Here is a 21,587-nt window from a genome sequence, read left to right on the forward strand (position 1 = left end):
AGTGATGCTCGTGTCGCCGGAGGGGGGAGGGCCGGAGGATGTGTCGAGCAGGTGACGTTGCTGAGGTTGACTACGGCCGTTGTCGAGCACGGGTGGCACTCTGATTGTTGGCTCAGTGGCTGCCTTGCCTTTCCAGTTGGTCAAGGGGACGTGTTCGACAACCATGTGGTCCTGCCAGACCAGTGGTAGACGCGGTTCGTCTTGCTGACGCTTGACGGGCTCGCTGGCTTGGAGGTAATTGGGTGCTTTCACGAGGTTTGCACACAGGTCGATGGTAAAGTCGTCTTCGTAGCGGATGATGAAGCCGTGCGAATCACGTTCTTGGGTGAGAACGCGTGCCAGGCGACCCTTTTCGTCGAACCACTTCTTGCGCAACGCTCCGGGTGGCATACGTGCGACTACCAGTGTTCCGAATGCAAGCATGTTGGAGGGTTTTGCGCGTCGGCCAGACACTTCTGTCTGGACCGGCCTGGTACGCATGCGAGGTATTCTTTGACCCGTCACCCGAGCCGTGAACCCGTTTAGACGAGACAGAGAAGGAGGTCCGTACAGAAGGGGAGGACCGAATAGGAGGTCACGAGTCACGTGACCTAAGACCAGTGGAGGTCTGGTTGGCCATACCGCTACTGGGCACTGGCAGTGTTCAGCCGCGGAGCCATGTCCAAAATATGTTTTCCGAGATGGAGGCCGAACTCGCGACTCCTTCCAATACTTGACCTACATCCAACCTCGCTCGCAATGTCCTTCAACGAAGCGTGCGAGTCCCCAGACTTCAAAAAGTGGCTTGTCGTCACCCTCGAGCCTCTGTGAGTAATCGTCATGTCGTCCCCGCGACGTCCTTTCCATCGAGGAAGGTGCTTTCCAGACCGCGAGCTGCCTTTGTCGCGTCGCTCGTGACAAAGCATTCTCTGGTAGTGCAGAGCCCTTGACCGGTTTAAACGTCTACAGCGAAGCTGAGAATCTGTCTTTATCGCAGCTAACAGCCAGTTGTGACGCCGATCCCGACGTGCTCGCCGATTACATCATCGCGCTGCTGAAGCATGACAGCAACCAGGATGAGGCGAGCTGGAAGACGTACATGAAGACGGAGCTCGAGGAGTTCCTCGGCGCGCAGACCGAGCCGTTTGTTAACGCCTGCTTCGATGTCATCCAGACGAAAGCCTACATGCCCGGAGCCGCCCCTGCTGCGCCGGCCGAGGCGCTGATGGCGGCTGAGCCTCAGCCCGGCCCGTCAAGAGATACCGAGATGACGGACGTGTCGAACGGCCTCCCGCAACCGCCCCAGCAGCAGCAGCAGCGTCGCCCGAGGTGCCGCGACTATCATGGTGCGTTAGGTGCTCCTCGTATCGTAGCTAACGCTCAGAGAAGGGATACTGCATGCGCGGCGCGGCGTGTCAGTACGAGCACAGCGACGACGTGATCATTCCTACGCCCGAGATGATGTTCGCCCAGATGGCGCCGATGATGGGCATGCAGCCTGGGCAGTTCGGTGGACGTGGCGGTCGTGGGGGACGAGGAGGGCGTGGACGCGGCCGCGGAGGAATGGGCATGCCCTTCTTCCCCGGCGGTCCGAACATGCACGCCGCGATGCCGCCTCCAGACTTCATGGGCACCAGCCGCCCGCCATCCGACCGTAACGGCACGACGCTGCTCATTTCTGACATTCCGCCGCAGCACCTGACGATGGGCGCTCTGACGGAGTACTTCGGGCAGTTTGGTGACGTGACCAACGTCGCGATCGAGGGCAAGAGCAAGCGCGCGCTCGTTTCGTTCGCGACAAACCGCGAGGCGTACCAGGCGTGGAAGAGCGACGAGGCGGTGTTCGGCAATCGACACGTGAAGGTGCTGTGGCACCGTCCGCGGGCCGGCCACGGTGAGGCGGGCCAGAAGATGCTGGAGCAGAGCGCCAAGCTCATCGAGAACATGAAGAAGCTCGAGCAGGGCGGCGTGAACCCGCAGGGCGACGTTGTTGCCAAGCTCGAGGGACCGGAGAGCCGGCTGCGGAAGACTCTTGTCGAGCTCGAAGCGAAGGAGCGCCGCGGAAAGCGCGAGACTCTGATCGCGGAGCAGAAGGTGCTCTTCGCCCGTGCTGCTAGCGCCAGCCAGGAGGACAAGGTCGCCATTCTGGGCCGGATCAAGGAGATCGCGAAGGAGATGGAGGAGCTCGCAAAGCCGAGCCCGCCGCCCGCCGAGCCAACGCCAAAGGACAAGCTGGACGCCGAGCTCGCCGAGCACGGCATGGAGACGGGCCCGTCGGACCAGGACGAGCTGCTGCGTCTGAACGCTCAGCTGAGCGCACTCCGCGAAAAGGCGAGCACGATGGGCATTCCCGCAACGCGGTACAGCCCCTATGGCCGGGGCTCCCCCCGTGGCCGTGCCCGTGGACGCGGACGCGGGCGTGGCGGCTACGCCCGCCCGATGCGTCTCGACAACCGCTCCTCGACTGTCAAGATTGCGGGCGAGGCGCTCGGCTCGGAGCAGGGCCAGCAGGCCATCAAGGAGTGGTACGAGAGCACGGGCGGAAGCCTCGCGCCGACAGACGACGGTGTGCTCGTCACGTACCCCTCGCGCGAGATGGCTGAGAAGGTGAGTCAAGCTGGCATGCAGTGTTGAAGCTGACAAAACAGGCCCTCGCGCTCGGCACGAAGGACATTCCCAACCTCTCGGCCCCGATCAACGTGCAGTGGCACGCTGTGCCGAGTAATGGCCTCGGGCAGGCTCACGAGGGCGACGGCGAGGTCGAGATGGGCGGCGGCGAGGACGGCGAGGTGCACGAGCAGCGTGACCGCGATAACTAAACTTCAGTGTACACTCTACGATCTAGACTCTTCGCATAATCTCTTGTTGTCGTCGTCGTTTGTCGCTCCGCTCACCCCGGCCTCCAGAACCGCCCCCCTCCCACTCGCACTGAAATCAGTAGATAGACAAACATAGCAGTTAGTTTTCTTCCAAGCTCAAGCCGATCTGTACTAGTCTAAGAAGGGAAACATGTACGTTCTGTTTTGCATGATGCTGTCTAGCTGCTGGCTGGTTGTGGTGGTGGTGAGATTATCTATATGGTAATTTTAAGGATTGGAGGAATGATGCGCACACATCGAGGTGATGTTGCGCGTGATTAAAGAAGTTTGTTGCTATGCCTTGGATTTTCCCGAAATGCGCTCCTGAGTCTCCTACACTGCTCTTGCTTAACTCTCTGCCGTCCCATGGCCGATCGTAGCAACGACAGCCTGGCCCCGTCCTGCCTCCTGCCCGATCGCCTGGCCCGGGCACGTCTCGCTCTACTCGACGCGGGCTATCGGCCCATCATGCCAAAGTCCATCCCGCCATTCCTTTGATTCGCGAAATGGTTATCAGCCCCATGCCAAGTGTTCTTGAGCACGAACGCCTCGCTGAGGAGCAGCTCGACCTCCTTGTCGCCCCACGTCTTTGTCGTGTTGCTGAGGGATTGGAGGAACATGATGATTTCCTGGAAATCCATCCTCTTCAACTCGGGCGAGAATTTGACCAGCAGCGCGCTGCAGACGTACAGGTGGAAGGTCGAGAAGGAGTCGGCGCCTTCGGAGAGATACGTGTCCCACATCCTTATCGTGCATTTGACGGTGAGCTCGCGCATGAGCAGGCAGTTCATCCACCGGAACGCGAACTGCATGTACTGCACGCCCTGTTCCTCGAAATGCGCAGATAAGTCGGGATCGATGCGCTTGATCAAGCTGCCCATTCGGGATACGAGACGCTGGATCCCGGGCTGGTCGCGGATGTAGTGGTCCTGGATTCCGTCGAGGAGTTTTGTCAGGCACCAGAACGAGTCGGCCTCGACGGCGGCGAGCACGTCGGCGGGCAGCTCGGCCACGTCGAACAGCTCCGGGTCGACTGAGACGTACGCCGACAAAAAGACCTCGAAGAACGGCGTCGCCAGGTCGTTGATACCTTGCACGTACCCGCTTGCCGGGTGGCGGACCGCCCACACATACAGGATGCGCTCGAGGGCGCGCTGTGTTGCCGGACACGACCAGAGCGCCACGCCCGGTCGTGTGCGCGGGACGTCGATCTCGATCTGATGCCACATCTGGGGTCAGCTCATGCGTAACGGAAGCTGAGCTAGAGGTGGGAGGCGACTCACCTGCTGGTCCAGCGCGGCGCCCTCCGTGCCAAAGTACTGCTGCACGAACTGCGCGTACTCCCTCCTCTTGCGGGTCAGAGTCGCGAGTCGCGGAGCCTCAGGAAGAGGAAGGTAGTTCTGCTGTCAGCTCTCGATAACTCTCAAGTTGAGCCTTGCAGATCTAAAGTGGATCTGCTCGCCGCTCGCTCAACTTACCAGAAGCAACTGCCACGCGATCGGCCGCAGCTCGCCTGGCACGCCGCCCCACGCAAAGCTCTTGAGCGCGCCGAGGTCGATGGCCCCGGCGCCGTTCCCATTCGCACTGCTGCCACGCAGGATACGCATGCACCGTTCTCTTCGGCGCTCGGTGCGGACGGAGCGTTGGCGCGAGACGCCCGGAGACGGCAGCGGGGAGCGACCAGAGGGTGATGAGGGCTCCGAGAGGGATAGCGAGGCGAGAGCCTGCAGCGGGTCTGGGGTTAGCTCGTCCTGAGGATTTCAACAGCTCAGCGTTGTGGCACAACTCACCTTTCACGACGTCCTCGGCGTCAGCGCGCAGAGCCTCGGCGCCAACGGGCGTCAGCGGATCGGCCTCGCGCGGCTCGACCATCTCCCATGCTCCGCCTGTCGAGAGGCTGCCCGGGCGGACCTCGGCCGCCTCTACCTCGACCTGGAGCGGTTGGTATCCCGCCGGGCCATCGAGAGGAGTCGGGCGGTAGCTGGCCGTGACCCACGAGGTCGAGATGGATCCAGACTCGGCGTCGTCCTCGGCAGTCGGGCGTCCTTTGATCGGTATCGGTGCAGCGGCCGTTCGCTCTGGCGATCGATTCGTCGGCGTCGCTCTACTCTTTGGCGAGCGGGCGCCGCTTGCCGGCCGCGAGCCCGTGGGACTCGTCACGCCCGACCGCTCGGCGATACTGGCCGGTCGGGCAGAAGAGGGCCGGCTTGAGTTGGAAGCGGCGCTCATGCTCTGCGGCCTCGAGGTCATGCGCCCAAAGCTGGGCCCGGCCTCGTCGTCGGAGCGATCGCTCGAGGCGTCCCACGCGTCCTCGTCCTCCCACTCTGGCTCGCGGCGGGATCCACGCCGCGCGCTCGACGGCCGCGATGACGCCCCCGACGAGGTGCGGAAGAGGCCCGAGGGGATGCTCATCTGCCGGTGGGCGCTGTGGGGGCGCGCGGGGGGCGCGGCGGGAGCTGCTGCTGCTGCGGCAGTCTTTGCGGTCGAGCCGTTTGTCATGGTGTGGGTGCCGTGGGTGCCGTAGCCGTGGGCGGGTGCGGCGTGGTGGGGTCTGAAGGTGGTGCGCATGGTTGGGTTCGGTGGTGACGAGGAAGCGGGCGAGGGGGAGGGAGGCTGGCACACACTGCAGGCTGGACTGGCGCACGACGGAGGCTGATCTCCGTGGAGCCGTGGTGGAGGTTGTCTACGGTGGGTGTAATCTACGCAGTAGCCGGCTTCTTGGATCGATAGGACACAGGTGGTGACAAGACACTATCGACAACAACTTGCAGTATTGCATCGTCGACAACGGAGTCTCGCCTATCGAACCATTCCTCGCCGACGCCTGCGCCTGCCCCAGACGCCATCGATTCCAGCACGCCTTCAACAACTTCCCCCTCCCTCCACCAACCCCTACCTACGGCCCGAGCGTCATTGCCCCTCAGTCCCTTATCCTGGACCCCGCACCAGTCGCCAGCCGTCAACTACTTGGTTGTTTGTTCACTCCCTCCACCTCGTCGACGCACTCCGGCCTTCTTCTGCGGCACTCTCTCAGCGCACTCACCATGGCATGTTGAAGCTGAACACGCGACATGCAGACGTACCCCGACGAGCCGCGCACTCCCCAGGCGCAAACGCAGACACACCCACCGCCCAACGCCCTTCCCCCAGCCTTCGGCAACTCCGGCAATGCCCCCGGCGCACCGGGCACTCCGGTCCGCTTCGCGGCGACGACTGGCGCATTCAACCTCACCGTCTCAACAGCCGCGACCCCGCCACCGCGCGATCTCCAGCCCGGCGCCGTCAGTCCGACTGCGGCCGTGACGCCGCCCAGCAACGGAACAGTCACGACTCACAAGTTGCGACGCCCATCTCTCCTCTCCCTTGTCCCGAGCACGAGTGAGGGCGGGCCAGATTCCGGTGTCTCACCGGCTCCATCAGCGCACCTCAAACCCGGTTCGACAGCGCCATCGCAAGCCACGTCGTCAACTGCATCGGGTTTAGCTGCCCCCGTTCCCACATTCGCGTCCTCGAACGGACCACGCTGGGGCCTGACCGCCTTCTCTGCGCCTGCTCGCGTCGGCTCCGCTCCCCCAATACCCATCGAGGGCTTAACGACTAGCACGTCGCCGATCCCAAGCCGAAGCGAGAACGGCACATCCCCCATGGTCGAGGAGAAGTGGCAGCTGCGCCGTTCAAGTGGCGATGGCAGCGGACAAGGGCTCGGCCGCGCGCCGTTCCATGGCCGCCCTATCCCTGGATCTCTGCTCGCTACGCTGATTTCCGAGTCCTCGCCGCTCGAGCACGAGATGCGCTCAGAAGCCAGACTGCAGCGGTTCATCTCCTCGCATCCCTCGGCCATCCCGCTGACACTGACACCACGGCAAAGGCGAATGTCACGGATGACGCGAGGCCGATTTCCAGAGTCAGTGGACGATGACGACGACGACGGGCCGGCACCACTGGGTGCGAGGTGGAGGGACGACAGCGACACGGACAGTGATGAGATGATGGACGAGGAGTGGCCAGCTGCTCCGAGCGGGAGTGCGGTCAACTCTGCCTTTGCTAGCATCATGGACATTGACCGGCCCGGGAGCAACGGGTCTTGGCCGCGCAGCGACAGCGGCAAGAGCACGCCGAGCACGAATGCAGCGAGCTCAGGGCAAAAGGGCACCCCGCAAGCGAATCGCCTCGAGCCCGGTTGGAAGGGGAGCCGGCTGGGCCAGTCGCCTGGTGCCAGCACGCTGATCACGAGTTTCGGCAACGTCGGTTTTGCGGCTGCGAGCAGTGGTGCCAGTGGGGCTGCGAGCGGAGCGTCTGGGGCCAGTGGAAGGGATACACCCCTCGGCAGTCCGACCGTGGAGAAGAGCGAGCTCGCGAGCGTCGGCAGCCCCAACGTCAACTCGCCGGGTATGATGCAGTACCGCGACCCCGTCGCGCGCGCGGGCAAGCGGAAGGGTGAGTTACTCTTGCACTTCCGGAACTGACAAGCAGCCACGAACGTCGAAGACCGGTTCGATCCGTACAAGCGACCGCGCGCCTCGTCGCCATCGCCGTTCCAGGCGTTATCTCCCTCAAAATCGACCGGCGTGGCGCCCGTGCCGATCCCGAGTTCGCCCTCTCATGCCCCCCTCGTAGCAAGCAGTCTGGCAACGAGCTCCCCCGGATACTTGTCTCTGGGCCAATCCCGCGTCAAGCCGCCCCACCACCCATACACGCGCCCTATGGCGAGCCGGTCGCGCGCCGCCTCCCCCGCCCTCAGCATCGGGAGCACGTCGGGCGTGCTCTCCTCCTCGCTGAATGGGAATCGCACGCTCGGCGGCGCATTCATCCCCACCGGCCCTGGGGCCAGTGCGGCCGTGAGCGCGGCGCAGAGCCAGGGCGCGGCGCCGGGCAGCCTGGGGAGCCTGGGGTTGCTCAGTCTGCAAGGGGAGCATGGGGATCAGCAGGAGATGCTGAGGGATGAGATGGAGGTTAGGCGGGATAGTGGCGCGACGGCGTCGGATGCGATGGAGGAGGACTAGGCCGAGCGCCGAGTCCGCTATTTCTTTCACTAGCTCCAGACTCCGTGGCACCGGCGAACCACCGGGAGCGTACGACCGCACGGTTGCACGAGCGTCGACTACACGGAAACCTAGTGTTTGAGTCGAGCGCGAGAACGAGAACATGAGAGAGAAAGAGAGAGGGAGAGAATAGTGTCAGAGAAGGAGAGTAAACATGTCTTGCGTCAAGCCAAAGTCTAGAGAATCACGAAGTGTTCACGAAAAGGTTGGAAAACAATGTACACTACTACGCTTCTGTCAACGGTGTAAGAATAGGATGACTTGGCATATGCATCACACGTTACACTACCAGCTGCCAATATCGCGGGCGCCAGCGAGCATGTAGCAGGCTTGGTAGCCTTGATCACCGCCAGAAGAGGCCCGTACCTTCTACGAGGATTGCGGGCCCCCACGTCTTGCACAGAGATAGGGTGCGTTCGTGGGAAATGCGAAAAGGAGGGGGGGCGCTTTACGGCGGCGCCGACATGTCACTATGGACGGTGCCTAGGGGGCGTACGTCTACAGAACTAACTGTTATGCATGGTAATTAGCATGAAAGCATGATAGAGTTAGACTTGGTGTGAGTTCGTGTTCTGAGTGACCAGTGACCAGTATAATGACTGGCGTATGCTTGGCCCTCGGTCCAGCAAGAGATCTGTGATCTGCGAATGCACCTAGGACGGTAGTTGGTTAGGCTTTGTATTCAGATGGATAAGAGACTAACTCGGACGCCACCACTGTGAATGGGTCTGGCCCCATTGCCTGGCCATGCTGGCCCACTCAGCAGTGGGCGAGTGATTGATCGGCCAGGAAACATCCGTACCCTCTGTGCCCTCTGGCCGCAGCCAGGAATAGCTGGCCATGTCTGCTTCACGCCTATTCGCTGTGCCCTGCAGCCATGATGAGCGCGGCTGTCATCCTCACCGCTGGCCAGGTGCAGGCCGGCCAGGCGGAGGATTCTCACCCAGCCATGCCATGCACCTCAACCATGGCTGCTAGATGCACTCATCGTTCAACCGCAACATCCACCATAGACATCAGCGGGCAACATCTGAAGCACGTACGACGAACGCAGACCCGACAAACCCCCTCTTCGAACCTTGTTCCCGCCCTCTGTCCCGGCCCTGAATTCCCGCTTCTCCTACAGCCAGAGTCGCAGCGCACGGCCGCGAGCGTCCTCGAGCGTCCTCGAGCGTCCTCCCGCCCATTCCATCCCTTCTTCGGTGCCTAGCTTGAGTCCAAGTCCAGCTTCACCGGAACACGAGCGCAGCACTTGGCGACACAGACAGCTACCAGATCTAGCACGGAAAGCCGGCCCCTACCGTATCACCGTCCCGCACCCCCGTACCCCCGTCCCCCGGCTCCCTCACCCCTGCCTGCATACTCCAAGGCTTCGCAAGGCTTCGCGAGAATCGGGGCAAGTTACAGACGCGACGATAGTCTAGACCTGTTCAGAGTTGACACCACAACTTAACTCTACTTTTTGATCACTTGACCAACTACTGGGCCGATCGCTCGCCGCTGTCCACTCGGCCATAGTCGACACTGAACGAGGCGGCCAGCGCTACTTTCGACCACACGTTCCACACGTTCCACACGCTCCTTCCCATCGTCATCAACACAAACGCGACGATCGCCATGAGCACGGCGCGCTACACCCCCCTCTCGCAAGGCGGGGTCTCGACCTCATCGCCGCTGCGCCGTTTCTCCCGCCGGCAGGTACTCTATATCCTGCTCTCCCTGCTCTCCTTGTCCTTCCTCCTGGGTTTGGGAGGGTACACAACCTCAGTACACAAGCGTGTCTCCCCCGCCAAAGCCAAAGCGTGGTTCAAAGCCAACGTCGTCGGCAGTGCCTACTATCCCTCCTGGCTACCCCAGCTGAACCCCAGCACCTCCGACAACATGCTGAAAGCCCTAACGACGATTCCGGGCGGATGGGCAGCGTACGACAAGAACGAGAACGACAACTATCGCTGGGTCACGGAGGCGAAACTCCGCCAGCTTACTGCTTGTCTTGCCCGTGGCGACTGCCCGGAAAATGCGGACAAGATAGTCGTTCTGGGAGGATGGCACTGCCAGTGGGCCCTGCATGATGATTACCATGGCGGAGAGGGCGTGTGGTGCCTTGGCCTCTATCGGAGTTTGGAGAGGCAGGGATTCACCGTGCTCCAGGGAGGGGATAATGATTATGGTGAGTTGTGCGAGAGCGAGCGCAGCGAGCAGGGGGTAGCGAGGGAAGAGCAGCGGCGAGCGTGCAAGCTTGCATGCTTGCAGCGAGCCGCCAGCGCGAGTTCGTGGTGGCAGTCTGTCACCAAGCGACCAGTCACCAGTCACCCAGGGCGAGACAGCGCCCCTGCTCGACGCTCATCCCCCTTACTCCGCCCTTCTCGACCTCTCCGACCTCTCAATTGCACCAGCTACGTCGCACGTCGACCCCAGCTGACACTCGCAGAATACGTTTACCACCTCTATCGCCAGTTTGGGGACTATATCCGGATAGTGCTCGGAGAGCCCGGCGACGAGAAGCACAAGGGGACGCTGGAGCAGTATCAGAAGACAAAGGAGCGCCCGGACGGCATTCCGGCGTGGAAGGTGAGTCATTGGCCTGCACGCACTGCTAGGTGCGGCCTGGCGGTCGCCCCGGCTGTTGATCTGGTGTTGCTACATGGGAGTGCAGTCTGTGCCCGCTTCCTTCCTGATCATCCACGCCGCACTGGACGGTTCTTACTCGCGCTTTGACTGCAAGCGTGGGTGTTGATGTGCAGGGTCATGGAAACGTTGGTCTGGAGAGAGACGGCACGGTACGCAGAGCATGTTGTGCTCGCTACGCTCGCGCTCGCTCCGCTCGGACGATCGGACGAGATTGCTCGTTTTCGCTCGCAGTGGCTGCAGTGGCTGACGCCAGTTCTTCTGGAACTCGTATTATCCCAACGGTCTATCGACGCACGTCGGGCGCGCGTGGGTCGTAACTGCCGAGCCGCGGATCACGCGCGAGCACCAAGTGACAATTACGGAGGAGGACGGCATCGCGTGGATCGAAGACGGCGAGGAGCCCTTCCACGTGCACGCCTCCGAGGACGCGACCTTCACCTACCTGGGCTACGGGATGAAGCCCGATATCAGCGACACGGTGGTTGTGCCGTGGTCGCAGCGCCCGAACCGCGTGTACCTGTTGGCCAAGTACGCGCGCTACTTCCAGAACGGGCACCAGGCGTGTATCGACCTGAGCTTCTTTGAGCGCGCGACTGAGGAGTTGCGCAAGGAGTTTCCCGACTTTGAATTCGTCGGCGGGTTCACGGACGAGCGCAACGAGGAGGACCGGAAGAAGTTTGACGTCCCCACCTCTGTTCGGAATCTCGGCAAGCTGAATGCGACCCAGTTCGACCACGAGTTTGGCCAGGCAAAGCTCCTCCTCGGCATGGGCTCGCCCACACTTTCTCCATCACCGTATCGTGCTCTGGCTAGGGGCGTGCCCTTCTTCAACCCGCACCAGAAGCGGGAAGATGGCCAGCCCGGCTTCGGGTTCACGCAGCACGACTCGCTCGCGCCCGTCCCCGAACCTTATGTTTACAACGTCGAGGCGTTCAACTATGAGGAATTCGTGGGCGCGATTCGGCGCGCGTTGACCACGCCCATCCCGCCCACGAGGTGGAGGCGGATGGCGCACGATGTCGTCGACGAGCGGCTTAGGGACTGGGTCCTGCACGATTGGAGGGGGGAGGCGGAGCAGATTCTGAACGATCGCAAGGCGGGCATTGACACGCAGCATCATGAGGAGGCGGGCGACTTTGTGCTCTGAGCCGACTGAGCGCCGACTGAGCGGAGCGAAGGAGGCGCGTTGGGCGGAGCAAGGCTGGAACTGGAGCGGAGAAGGAGGCAGGAGGAAGCGGCCGGAGTGCCATTCGTGTCGAATTTCGGGTCTTTTCATGGGTAGTCGAGTAGGCCGATCTCGAGCAGTTGTTAGACTAGTTTATATCACATCCTCGGACGATGGAGTTGAACCTTGTTTGTACCCCGTGATCCGTGGCCAGGCGTACACACTAACCGCAGTCCTGCTGACAGCCCTCACTCATTATCGCAGGCTTGCCTGACTGAAACAAACACATGGACGAGATCATGCATACGAGCAGCTCCATACTCATATAAGCATGCATGTTCACATCTTCCCTTGAATGGAGGAGTGAGCAGCAGATGGACTTGTCAACACAGACCCGTGCCTGACGGAAATTCTGCCCCCGTTGCCACTGATAAAAGTTGAGGCAATTGAGGATCGTCATGTCAACAAGCGCCGATCGAGCTCGGCCTCTCCTGACCTCCTCCTCTTTCATCACCTATCCCTTCTTACCCCCCAACAATCAAACCAAGCACAACATGACGACGCACCACCCGCGCAAATTCCCCGTCGTCCTGATCACGGGCACGCCAGGGTGCGGCAAGACGCTCCATTCCCAAGTCCTGGCCGCGGACTCCGACGTGAAGATGACGCACCTCAACATCGGCGACATTGTGAAGCAGCACGGGTTCCACAACGGGTTCGACGAGGAGTGGAAGAGCTACATTGTCGATGAGGACCGGCTGCTGGATTATCTCGAGGAGGTCGTGAACCCCGAGGACGGGGCGGCGGAGACTGGTAAGTGACACGGGAACACTCGATACCGCAGGTCGAGATTGGCCCTCAGCGTGGTCTTCGGTAGCGAGGATACAGCGATGCCGAACCGCCGGACTGCAAAAGATGCAACGACGCAAGTGGTTTGGCTACCCTCTTCGGGGCTGATCTTCGACCTCCCCTTCCTCCTGAGAGAGCTTCCCGCTGGTTGATCTGTGTCCGGAGGCTGAGGCTGATCGGTTCACGCTGAGCTACGTTGCTCGACTTTGCTAACAGCAGGCTTTATCCTGGACCACCACGACCCATCCCTGTTCCCGGAGCGCTGGGTTGACCTCGCCGTCGTGCTGACGTGCGACAACTCGGTCCTGTATGAGCGGTTGAAGGCGAGGTGAGTGCCTTGAGCTGGGTGAGAGCGGACACCAGAGGAGTGGGGGTGCAGGCGAGGACATGGGCGGGTGGTGAACACTGCCATTGAGGAGTGTCACTTCCAGCGGTCGGACGAATGGGCACCGAGATTGTCTACATTGAATGCGGCAGTGGCTTCCGACTACAGCTCTGCCTCAATAGAGCCGGTTCCATGCACCCAGACCTATCGCCTTTCACATTCTCATGCTCCGCCGCTCTCCCCGTCCCAGCTTCACCTCGATCGAGCCCAGCTGACATCCAGGAACTACGCCGACAACAAGATCGAGGAGAACATCACGGCCGAAATCATGATGACGTGTCTGACCGAGACGCGCGAGTCATACGACGAGAACATTGTCGTCGAGCTGAAATCGGACGGATCGGGAGGCGACAACGAGGTCGAGGACAATGTGGGACGGATTGAGGGGTGGATTCAGCAGTGGACCAAGGATCGGGAGGAGGGCGTGCACTAAAACGTTGGACGTGGACGCCAAGGCGGCCTCATTTGCCATATGGTACTCTGGCGCTGACGAGCATTGGCGCCGAGTTTATATCTTAATACACATATAGAATCTGTAAAGTATGTTTCTCATTTTTTCTTCTTCTCACAATCTGCAAGTCAGACGTGACGTTGCATCGTGATTGGGGTCGAACTGAGAGCCCCCTCATGCCACAGGAACACTCAAGTGGCACACTGACTGTCGACTGCTCGCACCTAACTGACTCGGTCGTCCTCGCTAGATCCAAGCTCTCCCACGATCTCCCACGGACGCGGCTGACTGGAAGTCCTCACCGGGATCCAGAAACCCATCCTGTACACTCGAGGTCGGAGACGCCCTCTCCCAGATTCAGCGTTTCCCACGCTCGTCCTCCACTGTCTCTGTGTCTGCCTCTGCCTCTACTGTCAGTGTCGGGTTAGCACTCCGCCCTGCGCGCCCCTGCCTCCCTCTCGTCCTCTACTATCTTGCGTGCTCTCCAGCCGCAGCGCCTCGCTCGCGATCGCTCGCCTGGCGCCTGGCAGCCTTCTGCCCATTCTCCCGCATGGGGATCCGCCTCCGATGTCTCTCTGCTCCCTGCGATTTGTTCGGCTCCGTGCTCCCCGCCTCAGATCCTCCGTTCGCACAGCTCCGCGCTCCGCGCTCCCCTGCCCGGGCCCTCGCCGCTCGCTGCGCTCGCGCCGCGTCGCTGTCGTAATATAATGCATCAACTCGTAAGGATAGTCTAGCCGTACACGAGGCGGAAGACGTCGTTCTGGACAAAGTACGAGCCTCCGTCGGGGACAAGCTGGGTGTTAGCTTTGCCCGAACGTATGTAAGCTGAGGGCCGTGGGACGGAGCGAGGCTGCGAGGCTGTACATTCAGCGACGGCGGCGGTGTGTAGAAAGGCGAGCGAGATGCGGTATTCCCGCGTCCTCGGCTTTCCCGCCCACTCTCATCACGGTCTACGCGGCCGCAACCACACTGCAAACCGCTGGCGGCCATAATGATGAGACTTCACTCGCTCCCTCGTCGTCTCCTCCGCGTCGCCGACGCCCTCGCTTCGCTCGGACGTGGCCTCGTTAGACTTACGTGGAACATTTGTGAGAACTGGAGGACATTCTGTCCGTCGTCGACGATGAGCTGGCCCGTGACGAGGACGAGGATCGAGGCGACCGTGGCCGACGCCGGCTGCGCGTCACGGGTGACGACGCGGTGGGCGACCTTCGTGAACGGCAGTTCCTGGGTGTCAGCTATACGCCGCATCATGAAATTAGCTCCGGAGGAAAGCGGAGAGCGCAGGTTGCGTCCCGGTTTCATTTCTGCGACTGCGGTGGACTGCGACACTCGCAGCATCGACTGTAAGGAGGGCTGGGCCGGGGTCTAGCCACCGGGCGAGCAGCTGCGCGAGTAACATAGGCGAGACGAAGCTCGCCACATTCACTTTGCGTTACCGAGTAACTCTGCACAGCGAGCGCACGCGCACGAGGCCGAGGCCAGACCCGCGGCCATAGCTCCGGTGGAGGTCTGGCCAGTGGGCAGGGAGCCGGATGGCTGGGCGGCGAGAGTGTGAGCAGGCAGCGCTGCCTTCGCACCATCGCTCCGCCGACTCGATGCGTTGCCACCCGCGTTGCGTTCTGCGCTGTCCACGATGTTCCCGCACCCATTGCCTAGAGGGAGCCGCGAGCTCGAGCGGCTACGCAAAACCACCCGCTCGATTCGACTTACAGCGAGCTTCTGCACGATCGGACCGGCTCCCTGGATCTGCTGCTGCTCCCAGGTGAGCATGGAGTGGTCGCGCTGTCTGTCAGCTTATAGCAACGATGCAAAGAGCTCACGTAGAGCGGCGCAAGCTGCGACCTGTCCTGGTCGAACGTGCTGTAGTAGTAGTCTGGTAGTTAGCTCTGCGGTTCGGGGCCAACTGAAGCTAGTTGCGCATCGCACGCACCCGTGAACTGTTGTCAGCTACTATCACCGCATTCAAGCTCACCTGCTTGGCGATCTCGTTAATGTCGGCCATCGTGCGTGGGTGTCTCTGAGGTGCTTGCGAACCAAATAGCTCTCGAAGGGCAGTTGTGCACAACAAGATAGCAGGTTCGCTGACGCCATAGCATGCCACATGCACGGCGCTTTCGGCGATATACGCGTGCATATCACGTGGCTGTTGTGGAGTCCCGCACCACTGCCGAAAACTGCCCAGCCAGGCACGGGCTGGTCATGTCCAGGGCGGCAGCTAGGGACTGAGCTCAAACGGGCAGAAGGTTGTTGGCGGTGGAAAGTCTAAACATGACAGTTGTCGCTGCGCTGCTGCATTGTACTGCTTGCACTGCCTACGCGGTAAGCGACGGGGAATCGCCAGCACATGGCGGGTGTTGATGGATGATGGCGTTCGGGGGACAGGGATGTTGTTTCCCTTTACAGCGGTGCGATAGCAATTGAGAGGCCAGACGCCGCAACGACCCGTCACGATGCTCACTACCCGCTGGAATCCAACCTCCACCTTGTGGCCATCGACTGGGCCATCAGGAACACTGTGCCCAGCGGTGACGTTGCTGTCCCTGGCGTTGGACCTGGCTGACCTGGCTTTACTCCTAGCTTGCTCCTTGGCCCTATGCAGCCCTATGCAGTGCCCACGGACACTTGGCTCTTCTTTTGTCCTGTCAGGTCGACGACGTTTCGCAAGGCTGCCTATAGCTGCCTATCCTTCCTAGCCTGCCTTGATGTGAAGCCTTGGCCTTCCTCGGCATCGCACATCATCATCACCTCTTGCCATCTCTCACTCCACTCGACCGACTTCTTCACACACTTCTCTCCTCTCACACACACATCGAGCACACTCCTTATCCCTTCGACCTCGTCCTCTGTTCAACTTTCTCGCCGACACCCCTCTTCCCTCTTTCCCCGCCAGCCGACCCCTCCACCCTTCCCTCCGCCAAGATGCTCGCCCTCTCCGCCCTCGTCACCCTCCTTCCCGCCCTTGCGTCCGCCGCGACCTGCGTGCAGTTCGACTCGGACAAGAACCTCTACGCCTTTGGAGGCGAGCAGGACGTCGCCCTTGGCACCGCCGACACTTGGGGCTGTGAGTTGCTCGTGTGCTCTTGCTGTCATGGAACTGGAGCTAGGCCCAGACACCGGTGCCACTCAAAAGCTCAATAGCGTTTACCCCTTAGGGCCAGACATTTCAGGATCCGGGAGCTCTATCCACTGACTCCGCACAGCGCCAAGCCCCCGCACGCTGCAGGCCACCGGCCGCCCGCCGTTCACCGGAAAGAACATGCAGTGCATGCTTTCCCAGAATGCGAACGCTCTCTATGTCCTCGGAGCAGACGAGAGCGACCAGAGCGTGAGTGGCGTTGACCAGAGGACGGCGTTGGCCCCAACCTATTTCTGGCACGTCCGGCACACCCAAGATATGTGCTAGGACCGGCCTGCGCACTGCCGGGTCTACTGACTGCTCCATGCACAGGCCATGGGCCTCATTGGGCGGAACGCGGAACAGGCATACTTTCCCTTCAGCTATGCGCCCAGCTGAACTGCAGCTGACTTTACAGGCCATCTACATCTATGACTTTGCGGGCGATGCGTGGAGCAAGCAGGAGTCGAGCAGCCCGCCGGAGGCGATCGGCAACTCACGCTCGTCCGCCATCCTCGACCACGACACGAATGTCATCTTCACCCTCACGCCCCAGGGCCAGCTCTGGCAGGCTGACATGAGTTCGATCAAGAACGTTGCTGGCGGCTCCGTTCCATGGGAGAACGTCCGCACGCCCAAGTGGTTCAAGGAGGGCTACAAGGTTACCGCTGCCCAGGCCGCTAACCACATCAGTGAGTGTTCAGAGCTGGAGACGCACCTCTCGTTAGCTGACTTCAGACTACTTTGGTGTGCCGGACACGCCCGATGCGACCGCCGAGGTCTTCGTCATCCACTATGCCTACTTCCAGAACCAGACGCAGCTGTACCCCACGCAGAACAACGGCGTCAGCTTCCCGAACCGCGCGGGACAGGCGACCAACTTCATGTCGCCGGACGACAGCGCTCCTTTCCAGATGCTCTACGTCCCGGACGACTTTAGCCAGACGTACGTTGTGACGCACTGGACCAACCCCGGCGACTATCTTAACACGACTGGTGCGCCGATGGGCGCGGCCCTGATCAACTCTACTCAGCTGCTGCCGCCCCCAGAGCTCAAGGATGTCGACGCCGCGTACGCTGCCAGTGTCAGCGACGTTGTACAGATCAACAACAAGGGCGAGATCTACTACATCCAGAACGCCGTCACCAAGTACAACGTCGACTCGGAAGCCAAGTGGCAGAAGCTCAACTACGAGTACAAGGTGGCCGAGGAGGCCAAGCAGAAGGCTGAGAACGACAGCAAGGCTGACGCCTCGTCTGCCTCTGCCATCTCCAGCCAGACCAGCGCGTCGGCTGCCGCCTCTGCCTCCGCTTCCCAAGCCGCTGCCGCCGGCAACAAAGACGCTGGTGGCGCCATTGGTGTTCAGGCCAGCGTCGGCCTCACGCTGACCGCTCTCGCGGCTGGTCTCGCCTCCCTCTTGTAATCTTGACAACACATAGCATTAACCCATTCGATCATTCGCATATGCATTCACCTTCATTTTGTTCTTGTCCGTGTTATGGTCGTCTGACTTCTGGCATCATCCGCGACGCGACAGGCGCCACGCGGGACGCACGTGAATTGCCCGTGCCTGACGCCGCTCTTCGAGATACGGCTAACTGACTCACGCTCTCACCGTACCACCGGCGGCTCGCTCGATCACTCGTCGCCGCTGCTCTTGTCGTGTCATCCTCCTTGACTACATTCATCCAGCAATTGTCTCGTACCCCTCTAGCCACCTAGACTCCCGCTACGACGACAGAGACACACGCTATCCACATCATAACCATCTAGCGCGCGCGTGGCCTATCCTCCATCGACAGCCGCATTTATCTATCCGATTCGTCAACACACTCTTATCCCATCCCTCACACCCCCGTCGACGCAATGTCACATTACGCACCGGGGCCAACGCCGCCTATCACCGCCTCCCCGTCACAACCGCCGTTAGAAGATGAAGACGGCGGTGAGGACAACATCTTCCGCGACATGACGTTCGAGGAGGTTTTGGAAGACCTCAACGCACGGTTCCTCGTCAACCTCCCTGAGGAAGAAATGTCACTCGTCAGAGTGTACTGGCAGGCAGAGCAGGCGCACTGGTTCTACGAGGACTACCTCCGGCCGCTGAACCCGCTGCTGCCCTCCCTCGGACAGCGCCAGTTCACACACCTGATTATTGCCAGTTCGCCACTGTACGCCGACACCGACATCGACTATGACGCCGTGTGGGAGGAGTACTGCGCGTACAAGAAGATGGTGCCGTGTTGCGGCGGTATCCTCATCAACGACACGGCCGACAAGGTCCTCATGGTACGCGGGTGGAAGAGCAATGCCGGCTGGTGCTTCCCCCGCGGCAAGATCAACAGTGAAGAATCAGATGTGTCCTGCGCCATTCGAGAAGTGAGCTACCCCAGAATTGTGGTTAGCTGACACCGAAGGTTGAGGAGGAGACTGGGTTTGACTTATCTGGCCTCATCAACGAGGACGATTTCATCAAGACGCAGGTGAACGCGCAGGAAATCACCATGTTCATCGTTCCCGGCATTGACGAGAGCACCGTGTTCGAGACGCAGACGCGCAAGGAGATCGGCGCGATCGAGTGGGTCCCCTTCTCGGACCTGCCGACGTGGACCCATAAGAAGGGTCCGAAACGTACCGGCGGGAAGGGCCAGAAGCGCTTCTACAATGTGACGCCCTTTGTGGGCCCGCTGAAGAAGTGGCTCTCAAAGCACGGGTACAACCCGCACCCGCCGCGCAGGAAGGAGAAGACCGGGCCCGTCGGGCGCGAGCTGAAGCCGTTCGCGTTCGACGACGCTCCCGCGCAGAAGGCGCACCCGACGACGGCGCTCGATCACCTCTTTGCCAAGTTTATCGAGAAGGACGAGACGGCCGTCGCGCTCGAGAGTGACAATGCACGCACGCTGGACCGGCTGTTCGGCTCGCTCGAGGTCTCGGATGGCAGTCACCAGGCCCAGACTCAGCAGCAGCGCAGCGACGACGATGCCCTGGCCAAGCTCCTCTCGGGTATCGGGCATGTCTCGGCCCCGCCACCTGCGCCCCAGCTCCAACCCTCCCTCCCTGAGAAGCAGACCAAGTTCCTCTCGGTGCTGAACCAGAAGGCGCCGGCGCCCCTGACTCCGCCGCGCTCGACACACCAGACCAACTTGCTCTCCATGCTCGCGTCGCCGCCCAAGGTGGCCCAGCACGACCCCACCCCGCCCCCGGCGTCTCACCAGGGCAACCTCCTCAACATGCTGTCGTCGGGTCCTCAGCAGCCGCATCAGCAGGCTCCGCCAGAGGACCAGATGGCGCGCCAGCGTGCACTGCTTGAAGCATCGTTCGGCGGTGTCGGCGAGCAGACCGCTGCTACACCCCCGCCTCGCGCCGTCAGCGCATCGAGCATGATGTCGCCCATGCCGCCTCTCCCGCCCGCTGAAGGAGGATGGTACGGCCAGCAAGAATCGGCCCTGCACGGTCCGCCCGGAACGCCGGGATACCAGCGCCTGCCCATGCCGGGTTCGCCACGAGGCATCCCCGGCTCGCCTGTGCGCGGCGGATATCCGCAGAACCAGCTCCGTCAGACAGCCCTCCACAACTCGCAGAGGTATCCCGCCCCGCCCCAGCCTCAGCCTCAACCGCAGGCTTATCAGCAGCCTCCCCAGCCCCAGCAGGCTTACCAACAACCTCCCCCTCAGCAGTATCAGCAGCCTCCCCAGTCTTATCAGCAGCCTCAACCTCCCCAGCCGGCCAACGACCACCAGCGCGCCCTCCTCGGTGCCCTGTTCAATGGCCGCCAGGCGCCGCCGCACATGCAGCAGCCTCCCGTGCCTCAGCAGCAGATGCCTCAGCAGTTCAACGGCTACAACCAGCAGTACCCTCAGCAGGTACCGCAGGGTGCGCCTCAGGTGCCGCCCGGCTATGCGCCGTACCCCTCCCCTGGTGCACCGAACGTTCCGCCCCAGATGAACCCGCAGATGGGCTACGGATACAACACCTACCCCCAGCAACCTCCCTCTCAGCCCCAGCATCCTCCTCAGCCACAGCAGCCTCAACAGCAGCCTCCTCAGCAACAGCAACAGCAGCATCAGTCGATGCCCCAGCCTCAGCCCGCGCCCGCGCAGTCGGTGCAGCAACCCGCCGTCGGACCGCCCAATCCCCCCAGTCCGAGCGTGCACCAGCCCGTGCCCCGGCCGCCGGTCGGTGGTGGTCTCCTGGGTCTTATGAGCCGTTAGTCACCGTCTCAGGTGTGCCGTAGGCGCGACGACATTTGGAGCAGCATGGTAGTAGATAGAGCAGTAGACTGGCAGAAGTTGTAGCCCTCAGTCTTTGGGAGAATGCAGCTTTTGCTCTGTGCCGGCGCGTCTTAGGTGCATGTGTGCAAATGCAGTGGAAAGTATATCGCGGATTGAGGATCGAGCATCGGACAAAGCCGAGAAATCGGTGTTCCATGCTGCATTCCGACGTTCCAGAACACTGGCCAGTGTTGGTCAGCTGGACGTCCTTCGGATACAGGTGGAACTACCCTTGCTTCGAGGCCAGTTCGATTCGGTCTCCAAGGTCCAGAGGAGCATGAGGGCCGTCGCGGAGGGAGGGGAGGCACGCTGGGCGTCGGTGCGAGTCGGTAGAACTGGTCATTTGTTGTCTCTGTGTATCTGGGCCTGTGGGCATCTGGGTATTTGTGGATGTACCTGGCGTACATGCGAGTATCCGCCGCTGTCTCTGCAGTAAGGGCTCTGAAGATGAGCCGGTAGACGAAGGGAACGATGGAAGGAAGGGTGTATGACGGAAGTAGGCCCCAGGACGAGCGGAGGGGAAGTATGGCGGAAGTAGCCGATGTCCTTTCCCTCACTTGTCCACATGAGTTTGCTGTAGGAGCGATGGAAGTGATAAACGGAGTGATAAAGTTGGGGCCTGGCTCTACTTGTTACAACTCACACGCACACACGGCTCCCTATCCTTTCGCACGATCGTGGACGAAGAGACCGGCCGAGGAGAGGCAGCAAGAAGTAAGGTTTCGCCCGATCGCCTGGGTCGCTTTGGTGTGCGCACGTCGGGTTGTTTACGCGTGATTGCTGGACTGCGGACCGTAAGCCCGTAGGTGGACCGTCTTGAGCCGATCCCTAGACTCT

At 61.4% G+C, this 21,587-nt stretch overlaps 8 protein-coding genes across 8 annotated transcripts; 6 read left to right on the top strand and 2 right to left on the bottom strand.

Annotated features, from left to right (window-relative positions):
* Window positions 1-738: 738 nt before the first annotated feature.
* On the top strand, window positions 739-2,798 carry A1Q1_03812 (uncharacterized protein; the record flags this gene model as incomplete). Its single annotated transcript, XM_014322237.1, has 4 exons — window positions 739-806; window positions 916-1,325; window positions 1,364-2,586; window positions 2,628-2,798. 4 exons carry the CDS (start codon window positions 739-741, stop codon window positions 2,796-2,798), a joined length of 1,872 nt encoding a protein of 623 aa, XP_014177712.1.
* Window positions 2,799-3,292: 494 nt separating this feature from the next.
* On the bottom strand, window positions 3,293-5,405 carry A1Q1_03813 (tbc1 domain family protein; the record flags this gene model as incomplete). Its single annotated transcript, XM_014322238.1, has 4 exons — window positions 3,293-4,054; window positions 4,121-4,237; window positions 4,316-4,572; window positions 4,628-5,405. 4 exons carry the CDS (start codon window positions 5,403-5,405, stop codon window positions 3,293-3,295), a joined length of 1,914 nt encoding a protein of 637 aa, XP_014177713.1.
* Window positions 5,406-5,908: 503 nt separating this feature from the next.
* Window positions 5,909-7,840, top strand: A1Q1_03814 (uncharacterized protein; the record flags this gene model as incomplete). The annotated part of the gene is made up of 2 exons (XM_014322239.1): window positions 5,909-7,274; window positions 7,326-7,840. The coding sequence occupies 2 exons, from the start codon at window positions 5,909-5,911 to the stop codon at window positions 7,838-7,840; spliced, it is 1,881 nt and encodes a 626-aa protein (XP_014177714.1).
* A 1,656-nt stretch (window positions 7,841-9,496) lies between these two features.
* On the top strand, window positions 9,497-11,657 carry A1Q1_03815 (uncharacterized protein; the record flags this gene model as incomplete). The annotated part of the gene is made up of 2 exons (XM_014322240.1): window positions 9,497-10,450; window positions 10,764-11,657. 2 exons carry the CDS (start codon window positions 9,497-9,499, stop codon window positions 11,655-11,657), a joined length of 1,848 nt encoding a protein of 615 aa, XP_014177715.1.
* Window positions 11,658-12,229: 572 nt separating this feature from the next.
* Window positions 12,230-13,342, top strand: A1Q1_03816 (uncharacterized protein; the record flags this gene model as incomplete). The annotated part of the gene is made up of 3 exons (XM_014322241.1): window positions 12,230-12,488; window positions 12,741-12,852; window positions 12,904-13,342. The coding sequence occupies 3 exons, from the start codon at window positions 12,230-12,232 to the stop codon at window positions 13,340-13,342; spliced, it is 810 nt and encodes a 269-aa protein (XP_014177716.1).
* A 1,443-nt stretch (window positions 13,343-14,785) lies between these two features.
* A1Q1_03817 (uncharacterized protein) lies at window positions 14,786-15,365 on the bottom strand (the record flags this gene model as incomplete). The annotated part of the gene is made up of 2 exons (XM_014322242.1): window positions 14,786-15,145; window positions 15,336-15,365. The coding sequence occupies 2 exons, from the start codon at window positions 15,363-15,365 to the stop codon at window positions 14,786-14,788; spliced, it is 390 nt and encodes a 129-aa protein (XP_014177717.1).
* A 917-nt stretch (window positions 15,366-16,282) lies between these two features.
* On the top strand, window positions 16,283-17,902 carry A1Q1_03818 (uncharacterized protein; the record flags this gene model as incomplete). Its single annotated transcript, XM_014322243.1, has 4 exons — window positions 16,283-16,424; window positions 16,564-16,688; window positions 16,897-17,170; window positions 17,217-17,902. 4 exons carry the CDS (start codon window positions 16,283-16,285, stop codon window positions 17,900-17,902), a joined length of 1,227 nt encoding a protein of 408 aa, XP_014177718.1.
* Window positions 17,903-18,345: 443 nt separating this feature from the next.
* On the top strand, window positions 18,346-20,690 carry A1Q1_03819 (deadenylation-dependent decapping-related protein; the record flags this gene model as incomplete). Its single annotated transcript, XM_014322244.1, has 2 exons — window positions 18,346-18,768; window positions 18,897-20,690. 2 exons carry the CDS (start codon window positions 18,346-18,348, stop codon window positions 20,688-20,690), a joined length of 2,217 nt encoding a protein of 738 aa, XP_014177719.1.
* Between the last annotated feature and the right edge of the window lie 897 nt (window positions 20,691-21,587).

This window comes from Trichosporon asahii (assembly GCF_000293215.1).
Source record: "Trichosporon asahii var. asahii CBS 2479 unplaced genomic scaffold scaffold00070, whole genome shotgun sequence".
Taxonomy (NCBI): domain Eukaryota; kingdom Fungi; phylum Basidiomycota; class Tremellomycetes; order Trichosporonales; family Trichosporonaceae; genus Trichosporon; species Trichosporon asahii.